We start from the raw sequence: 24284 nt of genomic DNA on the forward strand, positions 1-24284 counted from the left end.
AGAAAATGTACCGGCTCTGGTGGCGATAATGGAAATTTTTGATCTCCAATCTCTCAATGGGTGGGAAACAGTCTAGTTGCAAAGAATCTGCGCCGGTATCTTCGAAGCTCCAAACCCCTAGAAAAAGTGGGACGAATTGCAGGACTCGTAGATTTCTGCAGCTAGCAACAACCTTTTGAAGTTCTGCGCCGCCAATGAGGCATAGGTCAGCCTCACCCATTTTCAGGGAGTAGAGATTCTGGTTGCTCATAAGGGTCCTCATATCCAAAGGCGATCCAGTCTTTGGGAGGGCTAATTCTCGAAAATTTCCAATGTGTAGTCTAGCGGCCGGATATCGGACTTGAATGTAGGTCAAAATACTCGGATCAATGGCATCTGCCCGTGGTTCATATTCTAACATCGGACATGTAGAGTAGGAAAACGTTATAGACATCAGGTTTTCCATCATATAAAGGAGTCTCAACATTGCCCATGCCTGGACTTCGCCACGAATTGTGATATGTCGTGTGTATTCCTTCACTGATGCGAGATCCAATGTCGACCGCCGCAAAAGCTTTACGAGAGGATCACATTTCGCATCACTGAGGCGAGAATCTCCGACGATATGTTTAGGGCAAACCAGGCGATTTTTATTCGAAAGCTTTTCTAGACGTCTCGAACGATCTTTGGAGTGCGGCGCTTGTATCGTATACGGAATACCAAGCGTAATACATTGGTAGAGAAAAGGAATAGCCACATTGTAGTGGACACGCGCCGATCGGGCAAAGCTCTTGACATCCTGCTTCGTCAACTGTGTACCATTAGCGTTGTCCGCATTTAGCTAGAACAGTTCATAGACCTCCTGGAATATTATTCGCCATATATCTGAGTGGAGCGGTTTGTAAGATGCTTGGTCCATGACGCAAAGTAAAAGAAATGTTCAGGCTGAAGCTGACATATTCAGAGATTAATGCACATTTGAGGTGGTTAAGAGACAGGGAGCCGAGGCGGATGTAGAGGTAAATATTGATTGATTTTGGAAGGTGCGTTGAGGGGCGAAGCCACCAGACGCCATTACCAAGAAGCATCTCCACAGCGGATCTCAACCAGGAAGGCGTTCTCTCTCCCCTTCGTTTTCAGTAATGTGGTCTTTTCTCCTCCATTTATAGTTTCGAGCTCTTGTAGACGTCTCTTTCAAGGACTGTATCGCGCTCTGATGCAGACCAGCAATACAATAGCCCCATCCCTTCCATCTTCCTCTGCTCCACTTCCATGATCTTGTAGCACCCCATACCAACCCAATAACCAGAAAAGTCCCGGCGATGGAAACGATGACACTCAGGAATGTCACTGTGGAGACATCACAGCCCAGCTCGTTACCTCTAAGCTCCCATCTTTCATCTCTTGTGGGGCAGATGTCGGGTTTGTAAATTGGTGTCAACAAAGGCCATGTGGCAGGGTTTGGTATACACGCCGATGTCTGCAGCAGAGACGTGGTCAGCGCTTGTACAATTTTGAGAGAAGGCTCTTTGCAATTGAGGAGGGGCTGACCACAGGACACCAACTGCAGTGGAACTTGCTGCTCAAGCAGCCGTGGCAATCCTGTTGCCGCCAGCAATACGGCAGTAGCAGATCAGGATCACGGCTAGGATCATGGTTCCGACTGAGAGCTTTCTCGCGTGAGGGCGCAAGGAAGCTGGTAATCATAATGAAAGCGGAGATTGGCAGTAAATTGCAATCACAAGCAAAGGCGCACATTTCTCAGAACGCTCCGATATATCTCATACCAGTTTTTGGCGCTAGTAAAACCTTATCTCAATAGTCGATTTCACTAACAACAAAGCCAAGCTCAAGCGTTGACTCATTTGAGACGAAGACCTCGTGCAAGAGCAGCATGATTATCTTTATGACTCCTCTGTCTAGCTTGCTCCTGTCAAGCCCGCATAAATCAAGAAGAAAGCGCAAGACCAGCCACAAACCTTCCTACCGTGAGCAATAACAAACAGCGACGAGCGCGCCGTCGACCATACAGCCCACCGTCAGAAGCCTCGCACCATATAGTTGGAAACATGTCGTCCTCGACGCCCTATCGCGAAATACGTGCCTCCTACGACGAGTATGCCATCACAGTCTACCAGGCGTACTCGCCCACCATAGCTGAAGCCGCCGTCAAGCATCAGAACCTCGCTGCATCCCCAGCCTTCTCCATGACACGAATGACATGGATCAAGCCATCTTGGTGCTGGATGATGTACAGATCTGGCTACTCATACAAAGATGAGCGGCAGACACGGATTTTGGCGCTGAAAATACCACATGAGAAGTTCAAGAAGTTGTTGATGGAGAGTAGCCTCAGCGAGCCTGAGCGGCGGTCTGACGACAAAGTCAATGGGGGGAAGAAAGAGCCGGGCGGACGGGGCGGCGACCAGAACAATAATACAGGCAAAGAGGAAGAAGGGAAGGGCAAAGTCCGTGTTCAATGGGATCCTGAACGAGGCCCTAGGCTTGGAATAAAGCCATATCGCAGCATACAGATAGGAGTTGGGAGGAATATAGAAAGATTCTTTGTCGAAGAGTGCGCGAAAGAGATTGAAGATGTGACTGAGCGAGCAAGAGCGATGAAGAAGCTGTTGGATGAAGATCCGAGTATTGGCCTAGAGCAGCTCGTAGAGAGAGGCCTGATGCCCCAGGAGAGGGTCTATGATGTTGACGAGGAGCTGAGAAGAATTTTAAGCATGGATATGAGGTGAGTTCGATAGAATTCTTTCGTCGTTCACTCCGTTCCGTGAATTGTTGATCAAGTCTTCATTGATCCAAATGTGCACATCCCAACTTCCTCCAAGCATGCCTCCCCTACTGTTATAAATACATATAGCGTCTTCGAACCTTGCTATTAAGCCAAAGGAGCCACCAATCTCACTTTTGGTCCATCGTTCTGCCACCGGCGATTCTCTATTGACGCCTAACATAGTGGCTTTTGCTTTTGAGAGCGCCTCAACCTATTTCATCAGCCTATATTAAGAGTAATATACACTTTTGCAAACCTCGCACTTGGCTGAAGTCTGTTTGACAAATCGGCACAATTTCTTTGACCTATAAAGCTCATCATCTTCAGCGCTGCTAGATCTATTTCTTTTGCCTCAAACAACGAAACCTGTCTTTGCAATAAGCCCGTAACGATTTCCTCGACTCTTCAGTCAAGATGCAACAAATACTTCTGTTCCTCCTTTGCCTCCCCACACTCCTTCTTGCCTCCTCGACCAAGTCTTTCTTGACAAAGAGCACGTTGCTCTGCAATACTCACCTCGACTCCTCATCAGCAGACAGTGAAATACCAACAACGACCGTTGCAACGTCGACCTTCACGCATGTCCCCTCGTTTGTGACTGTGGAGGGACCCCCGGCTCGCACAACGGTCACTCCGGCCGCCTCAGTTACGCGCACAGTCACAGCCACTCTGACGACGAGCTCGATAACACCGGGCGGAACCACTACGCACGTCTTCACAGCCACAGTCACCCACAAAGTGTCCACAATGACAAAAGAGATAGCTTGGGTTAATGTGACGAGCCAGACAATGATAATCTCGGACGTGACAGAGACGTACACGATCCCGTTCCCGGAGGGATTTATAGAGGTCGAGCCGGAAACCCACTTCGAGGACAACACCGATGGGAGGGCATGTGGGGGGAAACAACCAATGTGCGCCTATGCCCGAGGAAGCGCGACATATTCGGTCGAAAGTTCAAGTCGCGGATGCCGAAGATGGAAGTGAACGAGTTGGCTCTCAACCAAGAGATGAACGCTCTAGCATACACGCATCCGGCCGAAGTAAAATGTACGCACCCTCCCAGCGTCCACAACCTCACTAACAAATCAACAGGCACCTCCCTAATCACCATCGTCCCCCTCTCAACCATAACCGCCACCCCGTCCCTCACCTCCACAATAACAGCCACACCCTCACCAACCACAATAACGACAACCGTACCCGGCGAAGTCAAAGTCGTCTGCCCCACCCCCATCACGGCCTCCTCCACAAAAACCACAACCAAAACCTCCACCACCACTATAAACTCCACCTGGACCTCCTTCTCGACCTCAACAACCACAACCTGGGCAGCCTGCAACACCGGCAACGTGCTGGGCCCACACATCCACGGCGGCGTAGCATTCGTCAAATTCGTCGGCTACACAGCGCACAACGTGTACCTCGACCCCAACGCAGGCTTCATCTCCCCCGCCAACATCACCAGCGCCTACGACTGCTGCGTCGCCTGCCAAACGCAAGTCTTAGAAAACTGCCAATATTCGGCGTTCCTACCGAGTCAGAACATGTGCCAGTTGGTGGGCGGCAAGAGGGCGGCGTGTGAGAGTCCGTTCGGGAATACGGGGCTGCAGGGCAGTCCACAGTGGCAGGGCCTCAGGACTTGGGCGGGCAGGTTTTTTAGGACGTATGAGAGGAATGCGTATGAGGCTGTTTATTCGAATGGGCCGTGTGGGTGGTTGGCGGATGGGGGGTTGGCGGATTTGGGGGACCCGGCGTTGGTGAAGGGGGAGGATGAGGGGGATGGGGGGGATTGAAGGGGGGTTGTTGAGGTATTGGTGGGTTTTAGATGAGGGGATGATAGTAATGATGTTGATGGTGGCAAGGATACTTGATGAGTCGTATTTCACTTCCACGATTGTAGCCTGGAATTGGAAGTGTAGGGCATTCATTCTGCACTTCGTAGTAAATCTATGAGACTTCATCGACTTGATATTGATCATGGCTGGAAAAGACCGTGCAGTGCCAAACATGGTAGGTAATTCAATCTTGCTCAAGTCCTCGTAATATTCGTAGATGGAACTATGTAGCAAATGATTGCGAACCCTGCCTGCCTGCACTCGCTGCCGAGGATGCACACAAATCTCACCACACTGATGTAACACCCAAGAAACGTTTCTTTCGGTCCCCCTCGCATAAATGCTATATCAAAGAATGTAGAAGACAAAAATGAAGAAACTTCGACACCGACAGGATTCGAACCTGTGCCTCCGAAGAGAGTAGATCACAAAGGTTTGCGATTCTAGTCTACCGCCTTAACCACTCGGCCACAGTGTCCATGGAGATTGGAAGGGTCGATATTTTTAAATATATACGTTTAATTTATCGCTTCCGTCAATCGCCGCCCTCTTTGACTCCGTCTTCTATGAAGTTCCAATATGAGCGACGTCAGGCACAAAAGCCCCGTCGGAACTGCAACAATATTAAAGCACCCTACTACCAACTACATCATCACGTCATCTTTGCCTCTTAGCTTTCGTCATTCATGGTCTGCTGGCGCCCTTTTCCGAAATCAGATCCCACCCTCCTTCCCGCCTTCAAAACGGCCGTCCGAATGCGCCTCTTGTTCACTCAAGCAGCCAAGGTTTCTCGATCAAGACCACCTACTCATTCCTACTATCCATTACACTGGATGGATCGCCCAGTCATCTACTCATGAGTGCCTTACGGTATCCGCGGGCAGCGTTCTACGCGACCAAGCCGTCCCGGCTGATACACTGGTCACGTTTCAAAACAAAAGCTACTATATCTGTTCTGAATAGTTTACTCAAATCTAGGGGTTGAATGTCTGACTCTGGAACAATACTTTCAGCACTAAATAGAGATTTAAACCAGATCTTCGCCTCGACCCGGCCGTCAGCCGAATGTTGGAGACGGAAGAGCCTGCTTGGTATATAGCGCGCCAATAATGGTACACATGAGCCGTAACCAGGAGCCTTCTCTCAGATCCGTTCTCTACATGCAGCAAATTGCAGGATTTTGCTGTCCCTGCCGAGTCGATACCACATGTCTTGCCCTTGCTCACCTAATTCGAGGGACATTTGACCTAAGGTAACAGATTGGATATGTTGAATTTGCAGAAAAGGCCGACTAGGACCACCAGCGCGTTTCAATCTTAATAATGACGAGGGGTGAATCTAACTCTATAATTGCAGCTCATCTCATCAACTTCCATTCATTCAAAACTTCAATTCATTCACTTTCCATTCGTTCTTCAACACGTTCTTTTGACAAGAACACCAAAAGCATTTCTTCCACCATGCATTTTAGCAACATTGCCTCCCTTTCATTCCTTGCCCTTCTTGCATCCGTCAATGCCTACCCCAGGACCGTCAAAACACGTTCGGGCCAGCTGATGAAGCGCAACTTCTGGTGTGACAATGGTATGATTCCTCTCAAAACACATACCTCAGTTCCTACTCACAAATCCACGCAGTCGACTCCGAAAACATCTGTCAACCAGGACAGCGAATGACACCAATGAACGACCACGCCTGCGACCTGCTCAAAGCCGCTGGAAAACTCGACCAAGTGTCACCCCCCGAGGGTTCAGAATCATCGGTTACATGTCCTGGCCAGAGCAGCAGTGGAGCTGCTACTACTGGCACTGGCACTAGCACTGGCACAGGCAATGGCACCACCACAGACACAGCAAGCGCCAGCTCAAGCAGTGGCGCCGGTGACGCTGGTACTGTAGGTGGGGACAAACTCGCACAGTCTACGACGCCCTTGAACGGAACAGCATCAATGGCACAAGAGAAATTGAGCGTGCAACCTCCCAAGAAGACGCTGAAGATCGAATGCACGCTGCCGGATGGGGATCTGACGGCTTCGGAGTCTGTGCAGTGCACGATTGATTCGGGGGCTTCATCGGTGCTTTCGTCGAGGGGGAATGTGGCGGTGCCGGCGCGGCAGTGAGAGAGAATGTTGCTCTTGAGATGCATGCCCTGGAGGTAGAACAACTTACTTTTATTGGGGAGGCATGATGGTCCTGAGGGCCGGAGATGAGTTCTTGTTCGCTGTGCGATCTGTATATCAAGACAAGACGGTTGTATTCACATCAAAATGAATTATGAGTGGTCCATACAAAAGCAATTTCTTCTCCGTAAGGATTGACCCACCAATCAGCTCGTCGAGATTTGAGATGACACATGCGTCCTGTTGTTAATATTATCACTGCTCATCCGTCCTGTACGAAAGATACTTGCCCCCATCTTCGCTTTTTTCTGCACATGAAAGTTGCAACTCTAAAGCCGCCATTCACCCGACTTGAAGACGTACCTTCCCCTCCTTACCCATTGTGGCAGAACCTCATACTCGAATGCGGTATGGGCAGAAGGAGTGTGGAGGGGCTTTCCCCGCCCTTTGCGACATGGCGAAGACCTCCGTGCATGCTGCCCACTTGCTCCTTGAGCATAAAGGTGGCTATCGCTCTTGTTAAAAACATTTCACCAACCTGCAGCAAAGCGGAAGAGACGAATAATGGCTGAAGATCTATCTAAAAGGAAGTACAAGCATTGGCAAGATGAAGGTGTCGAGAAGATCCCGCCGGATGAAGAGGAAGACATAAATGCTGTGGCAGAGCAGGTCAATGGCATGCAGAGAGCGCAATTCAACAGCCATCGCCACTGCTACACGGGAACACATGCCCGGACTCATGGCATAGTGAAGGGCAGATTGACTGTCAAAGACGACCTGCCTCCACATCTCAAGCAAAGCATGTTCGCTCACGCTGCGGAGTACCCGGCCGTGTGCAGGTACAGTAGCGAGCCTGGTGATCCAGGCTTGGATGTAAGTTTACATACAACACGATGTTGTGAGTCCAGCTGACATTTTCAGGACCGCATACCTCAACCTCGCGGTTTCGCCATCAAGATCTTTCACATTCCTGGCGAAATGTTTGACTCGACCAAGACAGCTCAAGATATCGAATTCAACTCCACGCCTGCAATTGACCTCGCAGACGCAAAAACTACAAGAGAGATACTTGACCTTCGCATCAAGTACGGCAATAACAAGCCTGAGCTCTACAAGCACCTAGAAGCTCGCAAGGACACGGATCTGCAGAAAGGGCGCGATCAGGTCCGCAATACACACCTGGAGTCTACACGACAGTACTCGCAAACGGCATACCGCTTCGGCGATTATGTCGCCAAATACTGCCTCGTCCCTTCCACCGAAACACAGCGCAAGATGTACGAAGAGACAGTGAAGCCAGACGAGCATGAGTCGGACATCCTATCCCAATGGCTCATCAACTTCCACAACAACCACGATGCGGAATATCTCTGGCAATTCCAGCTCCTCGAGAACCTCGATGACCAGCCAGTCGAATATGCAGGCAAAGTCTGGGACCCTGAGAAGTATCCATGGCAGACGGCCGCGACGCTCTTCGTGCCGAAGCAAGACCCATTTAATTACGAGCTGAAGAGCTTCTGGGAGGATCACATGCGTATCGATCCATGGATGGGTCTCAAGACATTGCAGCCGCTGGGGGGCTCGAATAGATTGAGGAAGAAGGTCTACTACGCGAGTAGCAAGCTGAGGAGGGAGATGAATGGTAGGCGGGAAATTGCGGTCCATTCTATTGACCAGATTCCGTGAGTTCTGCCATTTTTGAAGTGATCGTTTTTGGCTGATGTGATGGCACAGGGGCCCTCCAATGCCACCGACGTCTGTCGCAAATGGCATTGAACCGTTGCAGGTCAATTGACTGGGACTCATGTCAGATATTGTTTTCATTTCTCAGGCGCAACACTCAGATTGTCGGATCGCTGTGACGTCTCTATTCTCAATTTTATTTCAGATGAATGCTCTACCTCTCCCATCATTTTTTCTTCTATTGCTTTTCTGCTTGATAGGAAGTGAGTAGTAGTCCCAATTCCACGGTGATCCTTCCAATCCACCTCCGGAGGTAGTGGGGCTACTGATTGTAAACGCCGACGCTTATTTCTGACATCCTTCACTTCGAACAACTCTTCCTTCCTCTTTTTCTCGCTCTGCGCTTGGTCATTCATCACAATCGCCGAAAAGGTGTCAGAAACTAGTGCTTTCTATATCCAGAAATGGCTGATCTAGAGACAAAACTTAAGTACAAACGAAATGACCTCGAAGACTGGACAAAGATCGAAGACAAAATCCTTCGCAAAAAGATCCAAGACAGACTAGCCAAGCGTAAAGCTCGTGAGCGCCTCTCCCCATCCATATCCCTGACCTCTCAGCTTTTCATACTCACCCGATCCAGGCTCAACCGACCACAAACCCAAACGGCAGAAACAGGGACCCCTCCCCGTCCCCCTACCATTAGCCCAAGCACCAACCAAAGACCTCCTCCTCACCTTCCCCACCCGCGATGAAACCCTCCACAATCTCCGCGCCCTCCTCTCCACCCTCTCCGCCAAAGCCACCAACACCTCCGGCCCCTTCACAAACTCCATCCTCTGCTTCGCACTCTCCCATTACCTCTCCCCCCTCAACGACCCCCACCACCTCCCCCTCCCCCAATACTCCCTCTACCGCGCCTTCATCGCCAACACAAATATCCTCGCCCTCCGCCTCCAGGACCTCGAAAATGATGACTGTCTTTCCCCATGGACGACGGATAGGCCGTATCCGGTTATTGTGGAGCATGATTTGGTGCCCAGTAGCCTGCAGTTGGAGGTCAGGCATCATCCGTATATCGACTTAATTGCGCCTAGAGGGGTTAGGGAGGGGATTTTGAGGGCGTTGAAGGCGGGGTGGGGGGAAGGTGGGAAGGGAGGGAACGGAGGGGAGGAAGGGGATGGGGTGGAAGGAGGGGATGGGGGAGAGGACGCGTTATGTGAAGCTTTGCATACAGGTGCGTTTTTGGTCTGGGGGGAGTGGGGGTGGGATGCTAGTGGTGAGTTTCCTTTTTTTTTTGGTCTTTTTTAAGTTTGGAAACTGGGTAGGGATGAAGTGGGGATGGGGTGAGGATGGGGTGAGGATGGGGCGGGACTCTGCTGATCTGATTGTAGGTTGGGAGGTCTCCCAGACGTTCTTGGATCAGTGGGGTTGGTTGGTCGATGATGAGACGATTAGGGTGTCGAATTCTTGGAGGGAGGGGAGGGGGAGAAGCCGTTGGATTTGAAGGGGAGGGATAGGGGGAGGGTTGAGGAGTTGGAGTGAGTGTTGGATTTGCTATTCCAAGACCGGAGGCTTTGGATTCGGCTGGAGTTTTTCCTAGTACTCGGCCAGCTGCCATACGAAAGCCGGAAACGTGGGTTCATACTGTCTTGGATTCTTGACCTTGGGCACATCAGCAAAGTGTCACTACATTTACCGGCTTACCTTGCGACAATGATGTCAAAACAGCTGTGCGTGATTTCGCATCCTACCTTAGAGGTCTTGGTAGCTTGGCCAAACACTTGGCACGACGGATCTGCACTCGAGCAAGAGGCTGTCATTCAAGGCTTCTGGGTTGGGATGCTTGGCAGTCAGATGTAATAACCTTGGCCGCCAAGCACCGCATCTTCTAAGCGGACGCAGTGAGGCAAATGAGAAAGCCTGCAGAGGGACGACGAAGTCATGCTCCGAAGAGTCGAGAATCTGTGCAATGGTATTCGAACACCGGCCGATGCCAAGGTCTTGGAGATGGCGAGGCTGAATATGCTCTTTGGGTATATTACCCATGGTAGCCATCATCGTGAACCTACGATTCCGATCAATTCTACAGATCATTCGGCTCTTACTGTCACTCTGTTTTACCAACGACGATCAACGCACTCCATGCTCAATTGAGACCATGAGAGCCTCGTGGAAGCAAAGATATCAACGGAGGATAATTGTCCCCAGTACGCTGTGGGGCGTCTTCAGCACTTGTGGCAAGTGTTCTACCTCACCAAATTGCTCTCTCGAAGCTGGTCCTACCTGCGTCTGTATGGCTATAGACGACGCTCAAAAATCGACGCATTATTCTTTACACGAGTTGGAGAATGTCCCTCCAAGATATAGAAATGCGGACGAACAGCCGGACGAAGAAGCTCCACAAAACGTGGACGAAAAAGCCCATCCTGCAACCAAAATGGGCGGACTCATCTCAAGCCTCTCCTTCTTGATGTGGGCGACTTTCACCACCACAGTCAATATAGCCATCCCAACCATCGCGATAGGATGGCAAGACTCACCACATCACCCTGGATCGCTAAGAGACGCGGACTTCTGGTTTCTCATCCAGAATTGTAGTATGACGATCCTCAGCCTGGTGACATTGGCTGTGCCTATGTGGAAACGCCAACGTCATGCTCGGTCTGCGCAAACACTGATGTGGCTCTTCTTGATTGTTGGCACTGTCTGCGCAGTCGTTGGACCGGTCTTGTACTTGCATGCACCGACTGAATGGAGTTCGTTCTTCAATATGCTTGCTGGTGCTATTCAGGCGTTTGCGACGTTGCAGATCGTGAGCACCTTCACAGGTCAGATCAGGTGACATTTGGGCTTCAGACTCTCTGATGTCAAACGCAAAACGGCCGTCCAAGCTAAGACCAGGCTGCTTTTGATCTTCAATTCGACGTGGGCCCAATTCATCTAGTTGTTGTACCTTCTTCCTAAGCAAGTCCATTCGATAATTGACGACGATGAGTTGAAGTTGACGTTGGATCTGTCTTTAATTTTGACGTGTTACTATACCCGCGAACTATCTCAACCCAATATGTTGGAATGTGTTGAGTCCGGAACCACAAGCGAGACATGCGTGCGCATAGTGCACACAATTTGTTGGACTCCCACGCGCACCACGATACAAAGTCTGATAAGATACAAGTGGGATCTGCTCTTCGTAATGAATTTTCAAGGAAACCAGAGCGAGCTTGCTCTTCCATCCAGCTTCAATGGTTTCCCTACGCGAGGTACTGTTCTCCTTGGTAATATTTATAGCGGTCAATCGGAGCCTACAAAATCCATTCCTCCTCCCCAGACACGAGTCCTCAAACTCATCGAACGAGAACATCCTTTCTCTAGACACTACTCGTAATACCAACTCCTCAAATGATGGTCGGGACCTTGAGTATCACTGCTTCACGTCGGACGATGTCGAATTTGGAAGACGGCTCTACCCCGGAGATTGTCGCCTTTCAGCCGAACATTTTGAGCGTGCATTTGACCCTGATCGGCAATGGCGACTTGTCAGACCGCCGGCAACATTGGACCGCAGAATTGAGACCCCATATATCTATTCAGTCGGGTTTTGCGCATTCAAACTCGAGTTCTTGCGCCAAAGTGACAGATTCGGGCCTTTGGTTAGCCCTACGCAGGTAGCTCGAGATGCAATTTCTCTTGCCAGCAAATGCGTCGGAACCGTCCTTCCAGAACAAGAGCTCGGTTTTTGGGGAGGAAATGTTACAATTAATACTAATCAGCCGCATGGGTGGAAAGTGGTGATGAGTATTATGGACGTCAATCTCTCACGCCAGGCTTCCAAAAATAGCAGTAATGCAATACTGGCCCTTCAATCGTCGCAGCCTACGTCTGTCCCCTCTTTGATCAGCAGGCCTACTATCACGGAAAGAGACGGAGACTTCACGAGTCTCACCATTACAAACGATTCCACTTCCTCAAATCATCTGGATGACTACCACTGCTTTGATGGCAACGATCCTGAAAGAATGAGGGAATTATTTCCCAATGATTGTCGTCTTGCAGCCGCCAATTTCCAACACCAATTTCACCTCGGGCGTATATGGACCCTTACCCATAGGAAGAAGCTACTATCGCAAATGATCAAAGCGCCATACATCTACTCAGCTGGGGACTGCGCCTTCAAACTTGACTTTCGTTCGCCATATATAGATGGGCCTAATGTTAATCCTGAGACTATATCGAGTGACGCTGCGAGACTTGCCAGAAGATGCGTCGGATCCACCAGTTTTGTGAAGAAGACTAGTGGATGGGGAGGAAACGCTACAACGAGACACTTGATTGGTGGCACGTTGATATTCTCTATCCTTGACGCGAGCCTTGTAAGCCAAGATGATGATGGTTTCAATAATGCTCTTTCCCCGCCGTCAACGAACTTAACATCCCTCCCTTTAACTAGCAGATCCACAAACAATTCCCACGATACCAACACCACAGAACCCACCACAGACAATTCCACCTCCAACGCGCTCGACAACTACCACTGCTTCCAACCAGGCGACCCTCAAGCAGGCCGCAATCTCATCCGCGACGACTGCCTCTCTGCCGCCACACACTTCCGGCAAGAATTCCAGGGCGGAATGTGGCAACTCGTGCACGAGCGGGCAGCAAACAGCCGCACGATTTCCACGCCCTACACCTATTCGCGCGGCTACTGCGCATTCAAGCTCGATTTCCACGAGCGCCGACATAGCGGAAGCGGGCCTCACGTCCGCCCCATGGAGATTTCCCGAGATGCACTGTCGCTCGCGAAAAGATGCGTTGGGACCAGCGGGGAAAGTCAAAATCTGGCGGGCGGCAGTGGCACGGTCACCACATCTTATGGTATTCAGATGGTACTGACGATCTTGGACGCGGGGCTGGCGGTCGATGATGTGGGGAGTGCTGCTTCGGTTGCAAGTCCGATCCCTGTCGTTGTGGGCAGGAGAGCGCTCTCCACAACACAGGACGGCAGCGATACTACTGAATTAGATCAAGCAAACGACACCATCCCCTTCCCTCTCCCCTCCACCAACCTATCCCTCCCCCGCTACGCCTGCACAGACCCACCCCCCCGCGCCCTCTCCCACATTCTTTCCCCCACCGCCTGCCGCGCCGCCGCCTCCTCCTTCTCCCACACCTTCGAGCCGTCCAAACAATGGCGGTTGAACCAAAACACGAATTCGCAGTGGAGGAGGCTGATCAAGTCGCCGTATGTGTACACGAGCGGGGACTGTGCGTTAAGGGTGGAGTATGAACCCAGGTATTTGACGCCGTTGGTCTGGCCTGAGGAGATTGCGCAGTTGGGGATGAGGGTTGCGAGGATGTGTGTGGGGAAGGTGGATGCAGGGGGAGCGGGGGGAGGGGCGTTTTTTCGGTGGGGCGGTGAGGGAAGTGTGGTCGTGGAGCAGGGTGCGAGGGTTTTTGTAAAGATTGTGGAGGCGGGGGATGGAGAGGTGGAGGGTGGGAATGGGAGTGGGGATGGGACGGTGGGGTCCGGGGTGGGGGATGAGGGGGGTTTTGTTGGGGGGGAGGGGAGGAGAGAGTTTGGGTACCTTCCAGACGAGCTGAACGGCATAGCGGATACAGATATAAACAGATGAATGGATATAGATCTGGAATATCAGGTTCGCTATTGCACAAAACGATTCTTACACATTCCCCATGTGAGAATCTGACAATTACACTCACACAGCTCCCACCGTCCCCTCCATGTCAACCCATCCTCCTCCCCCACGGACACACCCTCGCCCTATCCCTCTCATCTCCCATCAGCCTCGCATACTCCACCAACACCCTCCCCATCCCCAACTCCAAATCCACATCCCGCAACGCCCTCCCATGCCATTGCCTTCCCTGCCTCGCAATCCGTCTCCCCAACTCCACCCCCCTCTCATCCCTGCCAAAAAACCGCACCAGCTCAGGCAACTCCTCCATCCCCAAACTGACAGGCACATAATGCACCCACGGCACCAACCGGTCATCATGCCACTCCCTATACATCGTCTGCTTAAACACCAAACTCCGTGAGCCGAGCAGCCGGTAGAACCGCTCCGTCCGCCCCATCCCGTCCACGTCGAACAGGAAGCGGTACTTGTACATTTCTGCGGGCGAATCGCGCGGCGCGCTAGGTAAGGCGGCCATTTCTTCCTCGCAGATCTTGCTGGCGCAGAGGTTGAAGCTTGTGAAATGCACGTTTATGAGGGAGGTGAGGTTGGCGATTGTGGAGCGGTACGGCTGCCAGCTGTGCGGGGACAGAGGGGACGGTTTGCTGTCGTGCAGCAGCGTGATGGGTTGAGAGGCGTTGGTTACCGCGGCGACGAAGCGCTGGCGTTGGAATTTCTGCCATTCTAGGGGTGAGGCGGCGTAGCCGCCTGTGTCGCTGCCGGCCCAGTAGAGCTGCGTCACTTTCGAGTCCCAGGTCGGGTCCATGGATTCGTAGTATTTGGCCCCCGCGCCGGGGATGCTGGTGGAGTAGTCGGGGGATGGGTACAGGATGTCTTGCGCCGAGGAGGGTTTGCCGTGCGAGAAGACGGGGACGAGCGTGTTGGTGAATTTGAGACTGTACGGCGCGATGAACATGGAGTGGGAGTAGGAGGCGGAGGGCTCGTTGCACCAGTCTTTGGAGGCGGTGTGGTTCGAGATGAAGGGGAGGGTGAGGGTGTGGTTGGTCGGGAGGAAGGTCGTGGAGCGGCTGGTGGAGTCTTGCGGGCAGGAGCGCACACCCATTTGCCAGTTTTCTTGTCGGGCGAGGTCTTGCCATTCGAGTTTTAGGCGCGCTTGAGAGGGGGAAGAGGAGAGGGTTTGTTCGCCTTCTGATGGACATGTCTGCACGAGGTGCTCGAGGCGGTCGTTAGGGACGATCACTCTGGGCTCGGCAAGGCCGTTGATTACCAGGTCCATGTCGGGTAGGATGTCCTTGAATCTTTCAATCCATCCGGTTATTGTGGTGTCGAAACCACCGAGGACCAATGTATTTTCAGGCATTGTGACGCTGTGGTTCTTGATGGAGAAAAAGCCCTGGCGGTTTATTCCGCGCATGTCTTGAACTCTAGCCCTCATCTCTTTGGCGGTGATACCCCAAAATGGTTCTAGAGATTGCATAATGGTATCGAAATTGTCAACAATTGGCGAATTGGACTCTACAGCCATGTGAAACCACTGCTCGAAGCCTGGTGGTGGAGGCATATGGTACCTTCGTTCGTATTCTGCAATCGCTTGGGGTATAGTCTTGGACTGACTCGCGATCATAGCTGTGAAGTTGCGGTTTGCTTCCTCGATCATGAGCTCAATTGGATGAATGTCGGATTGGAACAATCTTGTGAGCCACAGTCTCTGTGGATTGTAATGCCGGAGCTGCATTTGACGAAACAGGAAAACGGCACCCATAATGCCGCCTGTGATATAGGCAGCGCGAAGTTTGTAGGGCATCTTTGGCGTCAATTGATACGTCTGTACAAGGCCGGTAAAAGCAAAGCTTGCCGCAAGCCAGGAGAAAGCGCTGACGTGGTCTGAATCAAACGCCCGTTGTAAAGCGACCAAAAGGGTGCCGATGGTCGCGATGGACACACCATTTTGCTGGCTTGTCTGTTCACTATTAGTTCGATGGACAAAAGAGGGCGGAGAGAACACACAAGTATTACAATTACGATCCATTGGACCATCTTTGCAAGCGCTATGCTACAGACTGCTGGCCATTCAATAATGGGGCTTGAGACAGTGGGATCGCCGCTGAGCAGCAATGTCATTGCTAGGATTGCTGCAACACGCCAGGCTGTTCTCTCTGCTGATGGCAGTAAAGGTATGTGCGCGACTTGCGAGCCCGTTGCTTGTGGTTTTTCTTGAAGGCATTGATAGATGTAGATCGAGGCAGAGACGTAAATAAGACCGGCAGCCAATGCTTTTGTTGCTGGGAAAGTTGGCAGGAAGGTAGTGGCAATCACTAGACTTGAAAGCGACAAAAGCACAAATGATCTATTCCTTGCTGTTGTCGAAATAGAAACTGGCTTTTCTGTGCTATTGATCGGTAGTTCCAGCCCTGTGTCACTCTGCAAGAGTTGGTATAGTAGCGGTGTCAGTAGAGGCTTTCCTTTCATTAGCCTGACGGTGGTTATCAATCGACAGAGTATTCACCAGAGCCCATTGCACATATGCTATCGCTGGAAGTATGGACACAATGGCAATTGCCACTGCAAGAGACTCCGCGTTCGACTCTCCATCTTGAGGTTCAGCTGCTGTTGACGCATTTGGTCTTCGCCAGACCTTGGAGATCACAAAGATGACAACCCAACAAAGCAAATTCGCCTGCAAGTAAGATGTGGGATGGTTCACGTCAGCTGGGTCTGTGAAGAGAGAAGTCAAGATAAGGAGAGAGCTTGCGCAGTAGAAGGTTGCGTGCGAGGACAACATGGAATGCTCATGACGAGGGAATGCTTTTTAGAGGAGAAAAGAGATAAATCCAAGAGAAAGACAGGCTTTTTACGTAGACAACCATAGAGACGCCGCGTCAGATTGGTCTACTATTTGATATTAGGCCTGTCATGTTGTGATTGATTGCTACGCCATACTCGTCGCTGTGCGCCAAGCAATAGCAGCTCGCAAGTACCTAGGGATGGGTCACGCATGTGTTTGGGTCCGTAAGAACAGCATCACAGGCTGGGTAATCTGTTCAAACTCGGCCCATATTCCAGATCCGGTATTTACTTCTGTGCGAGTCCCGAAGGACTGCCTCGCACACCTGCAAAGTCGCTTCATACAGTATTCGAAGAAAAGGAAATACCTTATGTATGGGCACACGACCACAAACAGTCAGACTTTAGAGGCTCAACCAACATCAAACACTAGTGTAGCAGGGTTTGAGATTGACTGTGCCACAAGGGAGGACCCCATCATCCATGGTGGTCAGCGCTCGGCCACGTAAGCTCCACATCTACCGGGCAGAAAGAGCCTTCCTTCCTGAAAGTAGTTATGGTTGTAGGGCGTTCCTTAGGTGTATGCATTCAGCGATCTCGTCTCCAATGCTGTCTCTTCACTTCGTAGGCTTTGTTTACATCAGGGCAGGTGTACGAGTCTTCGCTGCAGTGAGACCGCTAAAGAAAAGCCTGAATCAAATCAGACATGGAGAGGTCGTTGCACAAATGTCATCGTTGGGCGGCGCAATGTTGATGAGTGATGATGATGTAGACATGGAATGTACTCCCTCGTCCGCATCTTGCGAGCGACTCTGTTGTTCTGAGAACAATGGGGGGATATTAGAGCACGCGGGCCGACTTTGTTCCAGTAGCGTCAGTGTGGGATCTTTCATAAATCTCCTCGTGGTCCAAGGATTGGTCAACATCAACGCGCTTCCATTGAGCAAAGAACAATGGCGTCGACATTGGCAGTCATGCTTTCATGCTTTCATGCGTGGGGTTCCTGCGTCTGGCAAGCACATGCTGCGTCCCACCTCTATCAGAGGTCACTCCTGCATCTAGACCGTTGAGTGAGCCGTTCCGGCGGCAGCTCACTCATCTATCTTCTGCATTCTCTGGTTGTGGATCTGAAAGAAGCTTAAATGCTCATGCACAACATCCTCCGGCTTCGGCGGGACATGTGCCTGCTTCATTGGCCAATGGACATGTCACGAACGCTGTGTTCTGCCTTTGAGTACAACGGTGAAAGGTTACACTCTCCCCTACCTACGGCGGGGCAAGCCCATATCGGTCTCGACGATGTGGGGCATCTTCAAAAGCTCTGCTCTGTCCAAATTCATCTGCTTCCCTGCGTGACCTACCACTCGTCCTAAGATCCCACATTGCGGCAATATGCTTAACATTTGGAGTGCCATTGCGGTGCCTGCCTCATTTCCTGTCTGGGCTATACGAGTGCTTGCCGTGTTACTGATTGTGTTCACACTCGGCAGCATTAGATTTATTCCGGCCAACCTCCCACGAAAGACTAGGACCCTTCGCTCTCAATCTGGAAAACTTGGAAAGTTTTTCTATGCCAGCTTCCTCAAGCCTCACAGCAGCGATGTCGTCACCACTACTCAACAAAACGCACTCGAAAGTTTCTACAAGAGCCAGGCAGATGCATATGATGCTACACGGAGAATCCTCCTCCGAGGAAGAGAGGACATGCTCGGCTTAGTGGCAGCGCAATTGAAATACAAGGAAGAGCGAGGGCAATTCTCGGCGCTGAGACCAATATGGGTAGACATGGGGGGTGGTACAGGCTACAACATCGAAGCGATGCAGCAATACCTCGATGTCCCGACATTCTTCGCCAAGGTGATCCTTGTCGATCTGTCCCCCTCGCTGCTTGAGGTCGCACGAAGGAGGTTCGCCCGTTTGGGCTGGGACGTTGAGATTGTCTGTGAAGACGCTCGGTCGTTCCAAATGCTGGATCACATGCACAGCGTCGACACAAAGTATGATCATATCGGAGCGGACCTTGTTACCATGTCCTACAGTCTCAGCATGATCCCTGATTACTACAACGTTCTAGATTCGACGGTGACATTACTCTCGCCTGAAGGCATCATTGGCGTGGTTGACTTCTATGTGCAAAGCGTGGTGGAAGTGAGAGGAAGGAATTACCTTGGGGGTTCATTCAACAGGCATGTCACTTGGCTTGGTCGACTCTTCTGGCGTGCATGGTTTGACCTCGATCGTGTGGGTCTCGAGCCAGCGCGAAGGGACTACCTCGAGTACAAATTTGGCACGCTCAAAACCGCTGATGAGAGAAACTATCTGCTTGGCGGCATACCTTACTACAGTAAGTCTTGAGCCTGCTATAGCTGTGCGCGCAAGCTGACCTCGCATAGTCTTCCTTGGCGTCCAGCGCGACCTGTACTCTCCAACCGAACCTACCTCTAGCTACGCGTACAAGATCATCGAGACCGTAGACGCCTCGTGTTCACAGTCGCCTCCCTCTTCTCCAGAACTCACAGGACGATCCATAGTACCTTGTCAGAAAAAGCTCACGGCAATCGATGCAAAAAGTAAAGCCGGCCGAGATGCTATCATCAACTTAGGCTCGAATCTCCCACTACCATCACTCTTCTATCAAAATAGCCACCGCAGGCTTTGTTACGACGACCACCTTGACAAGCATACACGATTCAAAAATGAGTATATATACACCTTCACATGGGAGGATCCTCGGGTAGATCATCGATTGCTGAAGATGAAGAGTACAGATGCCGTCTTATGCATTGCGTCGGCGGGCGATAACGTGCTGGACTACATCCTAGAAGCGAATCCAGCTCGTATTCACGCTGTTGATATGAATCCCAACCAGAATCATCTGCTTGAGCTAAAGATTGCAGCGGCACAAACTTTACCCTACGCACAATACTGGAAGATGTTTGGAGAGGGCAAATTATCTGGCTTTCGCGATATATTGATTGAGAAGTTGAGTCCACAAATGAGCTCTCAGGCCTGCCAATATTGGCTCAACCACTCCAACACTTTCGACCGCTCGCACGGACTCTATGAGACTGGCGGCTCCAGGTGAGTTACAGTAGACAACCAAGAGATTGTATTTCTGATTTCGATTACAGGCATGCTATTATACTAATACGACGGCTATTCAAACTCCTGCGACTCACCAAAGACGTCCGAAATATGTGCAACGTCAAGACCCTCAACGAGCAACGAGAACTCTGGCCCAAGATTCGCCGAGTCCTGCTCAGCAAACCTCTGCACTGGGCGGTCATCGGAACCGAATGGTTTGCATGGAAGGCCGCCGGTGTGCCACAAGCCCAGCATCGAATGATCCTCCAAGACCACCAAGATCTTGGCGAGGCATCACCCGGCGGTGAGGCCATTTGGGAATATATCGTCAACACCCTGGACCCCGTCGTGCAGAATACGCTACTCAGCAGTGACAATTACTTCTATCTTTTATGCTTACAGGGACGATACACTCAACGGTGCCACCCTAATTACCTTTCCGTCAGGGCACACGCCAAGCTTTCCCGGCCTGGGGCATTCGACGGGCTCCGCATTCACACTGATGAGCTACGAGAGGTGATCTCGCGCATCGAACCTGGTACCCTTAGTCATGCCGTGGTAAGCAGCTTGCCATTCCCACTTCCCGATCCTCCACCTTCCTATTGACTTGCTGCAGATCATGGACAGCATGGACTGGTTCGATCCCAAAGACGAAGAAGCAGCGACGCAAGTCCAAGCTCTGAACCGTGCTTTGAGAACTGGTGGCAAGATACTCCTGCGCTCAGCTGGTCTGAAACCATGGTATATCACCACGTTTGAGAGATATGGCTTCTCGGCGAAGAGGGTGGGGGTCAGACAGCCTGGTAGCTGCCTTGATCGGTGAGTCGTACGGTAGCTCTGAATTATGCATTCACTGATTATGGGCTGTAGGGTCAACATGTACGCATCGACTTGGTTGTGTACGAATCTCGGCTCGCGCGCAGGGGCGTCTTGAATTGAGGGCCGCTGTAGGTCATTTGATCGTGCCGTGGCGTTCTTGTGGTAGCTCCTGTTGTAATCGCTATCTCTAAGGTAATGAAGACATTGCTGCACACGAAGTCTTCGCGTGATCTGGCGAAGTGCCACTATATCCATCGCGCCCATGTACTGCCACTGTTTTCATGCCCTTCTCGAGGCCACATTGTGCTTCTTCGACTATCGACATGGGTCTGCAGATCGTCGTACACTTGAGCTGCAGTTTCGAGTATTCTTAACAGATGATTGGGCTGTCTGGCCATTCCAAAGTGCCATTTTCCACTATGCACATTTGTGCGCAGCATGGAAGCCTACTATTGGCCACTCCTCTAGTACACATCCCAGGGTGAGGCTCAAGTGCACAGCCAATCGTAGGTAAGGACTTCGTGCCAAGAATGCGAATATCTGCGGACGCGCAGATGTGCGCTTCCTCTATAAATTTGCCAAATTGACAAGAAAAACATTTGACCTTTGTCAAGCACAACTTCAACAGAAACATACAGTCTTAGGCAAAGTTCATCGGTGAAAGTGCAAGACGGCGCTGCCACGCGAAAGGACGTATTATATCCACGCCCTCGAAGCCATCTGAAGTCACCTGCCACAGCATGGACCGTTGTGATCAAGCTGATGAATGTGGCTCACATGATTCGCTTCCCGTGACCGACTTGACAGGTCTGCGTAATGAGAGGGTCCCGGTAGTGACACAAGACTCTGGAGCCGATGGCAACACTAGAGGCAGGTCAGTATCTACACTATCAATCATGCAAGCCCCTTCTGTTTCTCTTCAGGAAAGGCTAATGCCTTTAAGGAGAGCTGGTGATGATATAAAGGATCCGGACTATGATCGCCCTGTTGCTTCAACACTGGAAGTCCCATCAGCGTCGATGACACAAGGAGGCGAGCTTCCAAACCACAGGAGTTGGTGGCCTCTGACAGCGAGTCACTATGTGACACCAGCGCAGAACCAATTAGACGAAACCTGGGATTTTGCAGAGTTAGGCTCACAATTCTCCAATTTAGCCTACTCGGAAATGTAAGTCATTCTGCCATTCAATTTATGGAAAGCAAAAATTGGAAGGGCTGAAGTGGGCGACTAGCTACCCTCAGTCTCTGTCAGGTTTCGTTGGTGACCAGGATTATGACCAAGTCAAATCGAGCTCAGAAGCCCTTACGTCGCTTGTCAATGCGGCGTCTACAAAATTAGAGGAGACACCTTTGCCAAACAGCAGCAACAATATCTTGACCTATACTCATGGATATGATCCTACTCAGCAGAGCCAGATACATTTGGGGCCCTGGCAGCGGGAAATGCCAGCCCTTGATCCACATCCAAATGCACAGAATCCAAAAGCATTGCAATCTCATGAAGTGCGAAGGCCAGCCAAACCAAGAAAGGCGCGTAAGCTTGCACCTTTGACAACGAAAGAGCGGGATAAGAGGGCACATGCACGTAAGGTTGGTGCTTGCATGGATTGCAGGCAGAAGAAAGTGAGGGTGCATCTCCCTCATTCGTACTTCAGCTTCAGTCATTAACCACGACTCTCAGTGCGCACATTTCGAATACGTAGAATTGGAGCACTCCCCGGCCAGAAGTATGTTGATTGAAAAGTCGCCACTTGAAGATGTCAAGGATGCTGCTGGCGGCGCCGGTGCTCGAAGCGTTTGGCAATATGAAACGGAGGCCTTAGGACCAAACGCTTCGCCGACACCACAGGAGTTGTTTTTTGCTAATCCTTTCACAGCACCTTACGAGCTAGACAAAGACAAAGAAATTGGCATCGGTAAACACTCTAATACTCGGATTCTTCAGGATAAAGTTGAAACTTTCGATCCCAGTCCCCGTATGACCAGAGTTTCAAGTACTCACAGTAGTCTACGTACCTTTGTTGAGGACAATACCCATTTCTGTACGATCTATGCTAAGCACTTAGTCATGGTGAGAGCAATGAGTATTGTCTATGCAGCAGTGGAGCTCAAGCTCGAAAGCATGTTCAAGACGTGTCCCAATGGGTCATCGGCGAAGGCTCAGTCAGGTGCAGTATTTCTTGAGCGTGAGTGCAAACAAAGGAGCCTTGCACCAAAGCGCTCTCTTTCCCGAGACAAATCCCCTTCGGAAGACGGCGGCCAAAAGAAAAGAAAACAAGGCGATCAACGGTCATCAGCTCCTGAACAAGCCACCAAAAGACTTGATTGCCCGTTTCACAAATACAATCCCTTCTTTTATCGCATCAACAACATCACGGGAAACAAGTATAGAACTTGTGCAGGTATAGGATTTGAGAACATTCCTAGGCTGAAGTGAGTATTCCACAATGTCAGCTCTGGCAAAGACTGATATGCCAGACAACACTTCAGGGATGGACCTCACCGAGCGACACTGCAATGTCGCAGATGCGGTCAGACCTTCAGGACTGAAAAAAGTCTGGACGCACATGCACAGCGACAGACGCCATGCCAACCGCGAACATTTCCAAAAGCTAGCGACATTACTAAAGACAAATTGGACTTGATAATGGGCATCCATGGCATAAAATGGGAGCAGATTTATACCATTCTCTTCCCTTTCGTCAGTCATGAACGGATCCCTTCTCCATGTTAGTCACTCTGTGTCCGAAGAGAAGAGGTTTGCTCACGCAGTTACAGATGTTGAGCCAACTATAGACTCATCGGATGTCGCGCAGGTCAGCCTTGAGCAATATATTCGTGCAGGACTCCCTCGATTAGTCGAAGCTTCGCTCCGGCCTTTGCTGGACCAGTTCACGCAGGAACAATACCAACTAGATATTGAGCAGAAAATAGCCGAGTGCATCGACATGATGGTTCAAGAATACCACAGCACCTTTAATTCTGATCCTTTGGGCGCACCTGAGCTTGACAATCCGACTCAAGAACCTCACAACACCTTCAACCCTGACCCATTGGGCGCACCTGAGTTTAACAATCTGACTCAAGCAGTCGAACCTTACCATAATGTGCCCTTCAATCCCGACGAAGGAGCACCCAGTATGCCGCAATTTCTCGAGAATCACAGCGCACGCGACGCTGGGACTGACATCACGTCACCAACCAATGTCATCAATACCCCGTACGATCTCCCACCCATGGACGAACAGAAACCTTGTTTGTGCTTGTGCCACAACGTATTAAAACAAGTTGCATGCTGGTTGTGCTGTGAGCCGGTCGCAAATAGCGCCCCTTTCGAGTTTGGAGATTAAAACAGGAACCGCTCAATAACAATGTGCGAACTCTTTCTGGTTGAATTGAGGAGTCGCAAGCAACATGGCGCCGTCAAATTTCTTTGCCTAAAACTCTAGGGACAATCATAGGGATGTAAGCCCCCGAATGCGTCTTATGAGCCAGTCTGTTACCCTGAGTACTGCCCCTACTTCCTGCCATGT

The 24284-nt window shown here is 50.9% G+C and overlaps 6 protein-coding genes and 1 non-coding gene across 7 annotated transcripts; 5 read left to right on the forward strand and 2 right to left on the reverse strand.

The window, feature by feature from the left end:
• Positions 1-1687: 1687 nt before the first annotated feature.
• On the forward strand, positions 1688-2729 carry KY384_002288 (uncharacterized protein; the record flags this gene model as incomplete). The annotated part of the gene is made up of 2 exons (XM_044810812.1): positions 1688-1781; positions 1903-2729. 2 exons carry the CDS (start codon positions 1688-1690, stop codon positions 2727-2729), a joined length of 921 nt encoding a protein of 306 aa, XP_044672786.1.
• A 2258-nt stretch (positions 2730-4987) lies between these two features.
• KY384_002289 lies at positions 4988-5083 on the reverse strand. The gene has a single exon. It is a non-coding gene; the product is annotated as a tRNA-Ser (tRNA).
• A 1203-nt stretch (positions 5084-6286) lies between these two features.
• KY384_002290 (uncharacterized protein) lies at positions 6287-6792 on the forward strand (the record flags this gene model as incomplete). The annotated part of the gene is given in 2 exon segments (XM_044810813.1): positions 6287-6679; positions 6694-6792. The coding sequence occupies 2 exon segments, from the start codon at positions 6287-6289 to the stop codon at positions 6790-6792; spliced, it is 492 nt and encodes a 163-aa protein (XP_044672787.1).
• Positions 6793-7288: 496 nt separating this feature from the next.
• On the forward strand, positions 7289-8410 carry KY384_002291 (uncharacterized protein; the record flags this gene model as incomplete). Its single annotated transcript, XM_044810814.1, has 2 exons — positions 7289-7597; positions 7646-8410. 2 exons carry the CDS (start codon positions 7289-7291, stop codon positions 8408-8410), a joined length of 1074 nt encoding a protein of 357 aa, XP_044672788.1.
• Positions 8411-14152: 5742 nt separating this feature from the next.
• KY384_002292 (uncharacterized protein) lies at positions 14153-16101 on the reverse strand (the record flags this gene model as incomplete). Its single annotated transcript, XM_044810815.1, has 2 exons — positions 14153-16024; positions 16081-16101. 2 exons carry the CDS (start codon positions 16099-16101, stop codon positions 14153-14155), a joined length of 1893 nt encoding a protein of 630 aa, XP_044672789.1.
• Positions 16102-18240: 2139 nt separating this feature from the next.
• On the forward strand, positions 18241-20538 carry KY384_002293 (uncharacterized protein; the record flags this gene model as incomplete). The annotated part of the gene is made up of 3 exons (XM_044810816.1): positions 18241-18996; positions 19259-19929; positions 19980-20538. The coding sequence occupies 3 exons, from the start codon at positions 18241-18243 to the stop codon at positions 20536-20538; spliced, it is 1986 nt and encodes a 661-aa protein (XP_044672790.1).
• Positions 20539-21491: 953 nt separating this feature from the next.
• KY384_002294 (uncharacterized protein) lies at positions 21492-24101 on the forward strand (the record flags this gene model as incomplete). Its single annotated transcript, XM_044810817.1, has 6 exons — positions 21492-21919; positions 21984-22336; positions 22407-22667; positions 22756-22793; positions 22920-23136; positions 23524-24101. The coding sequence occupies 6 exons, from the start codon at positions 21492-21494 to the stop codon at positions 24099-24101; spliced, it is 1875 nt and encodes a 624-aa protein (XP_044672791.1).
• Between the last annotated feature and the right edge of the window lie 183 nt (positions 24102-24284).

Source organism: Bacidia gigantensis (genome assembly GCF_019456465.1).
Source record: "Bacidia gigantensis strain McMullin 20006 chromosome Unknown contig_134, whole genome shotgun sequence".
Taxonomy (NCBI): domain Eukaryota; kingdom Fungi; phylum Ascomycota; class Lecanoromycetes; order Lecanorales; family Ramalinaceae; genus Bacidia; species Bacidia gigantensis.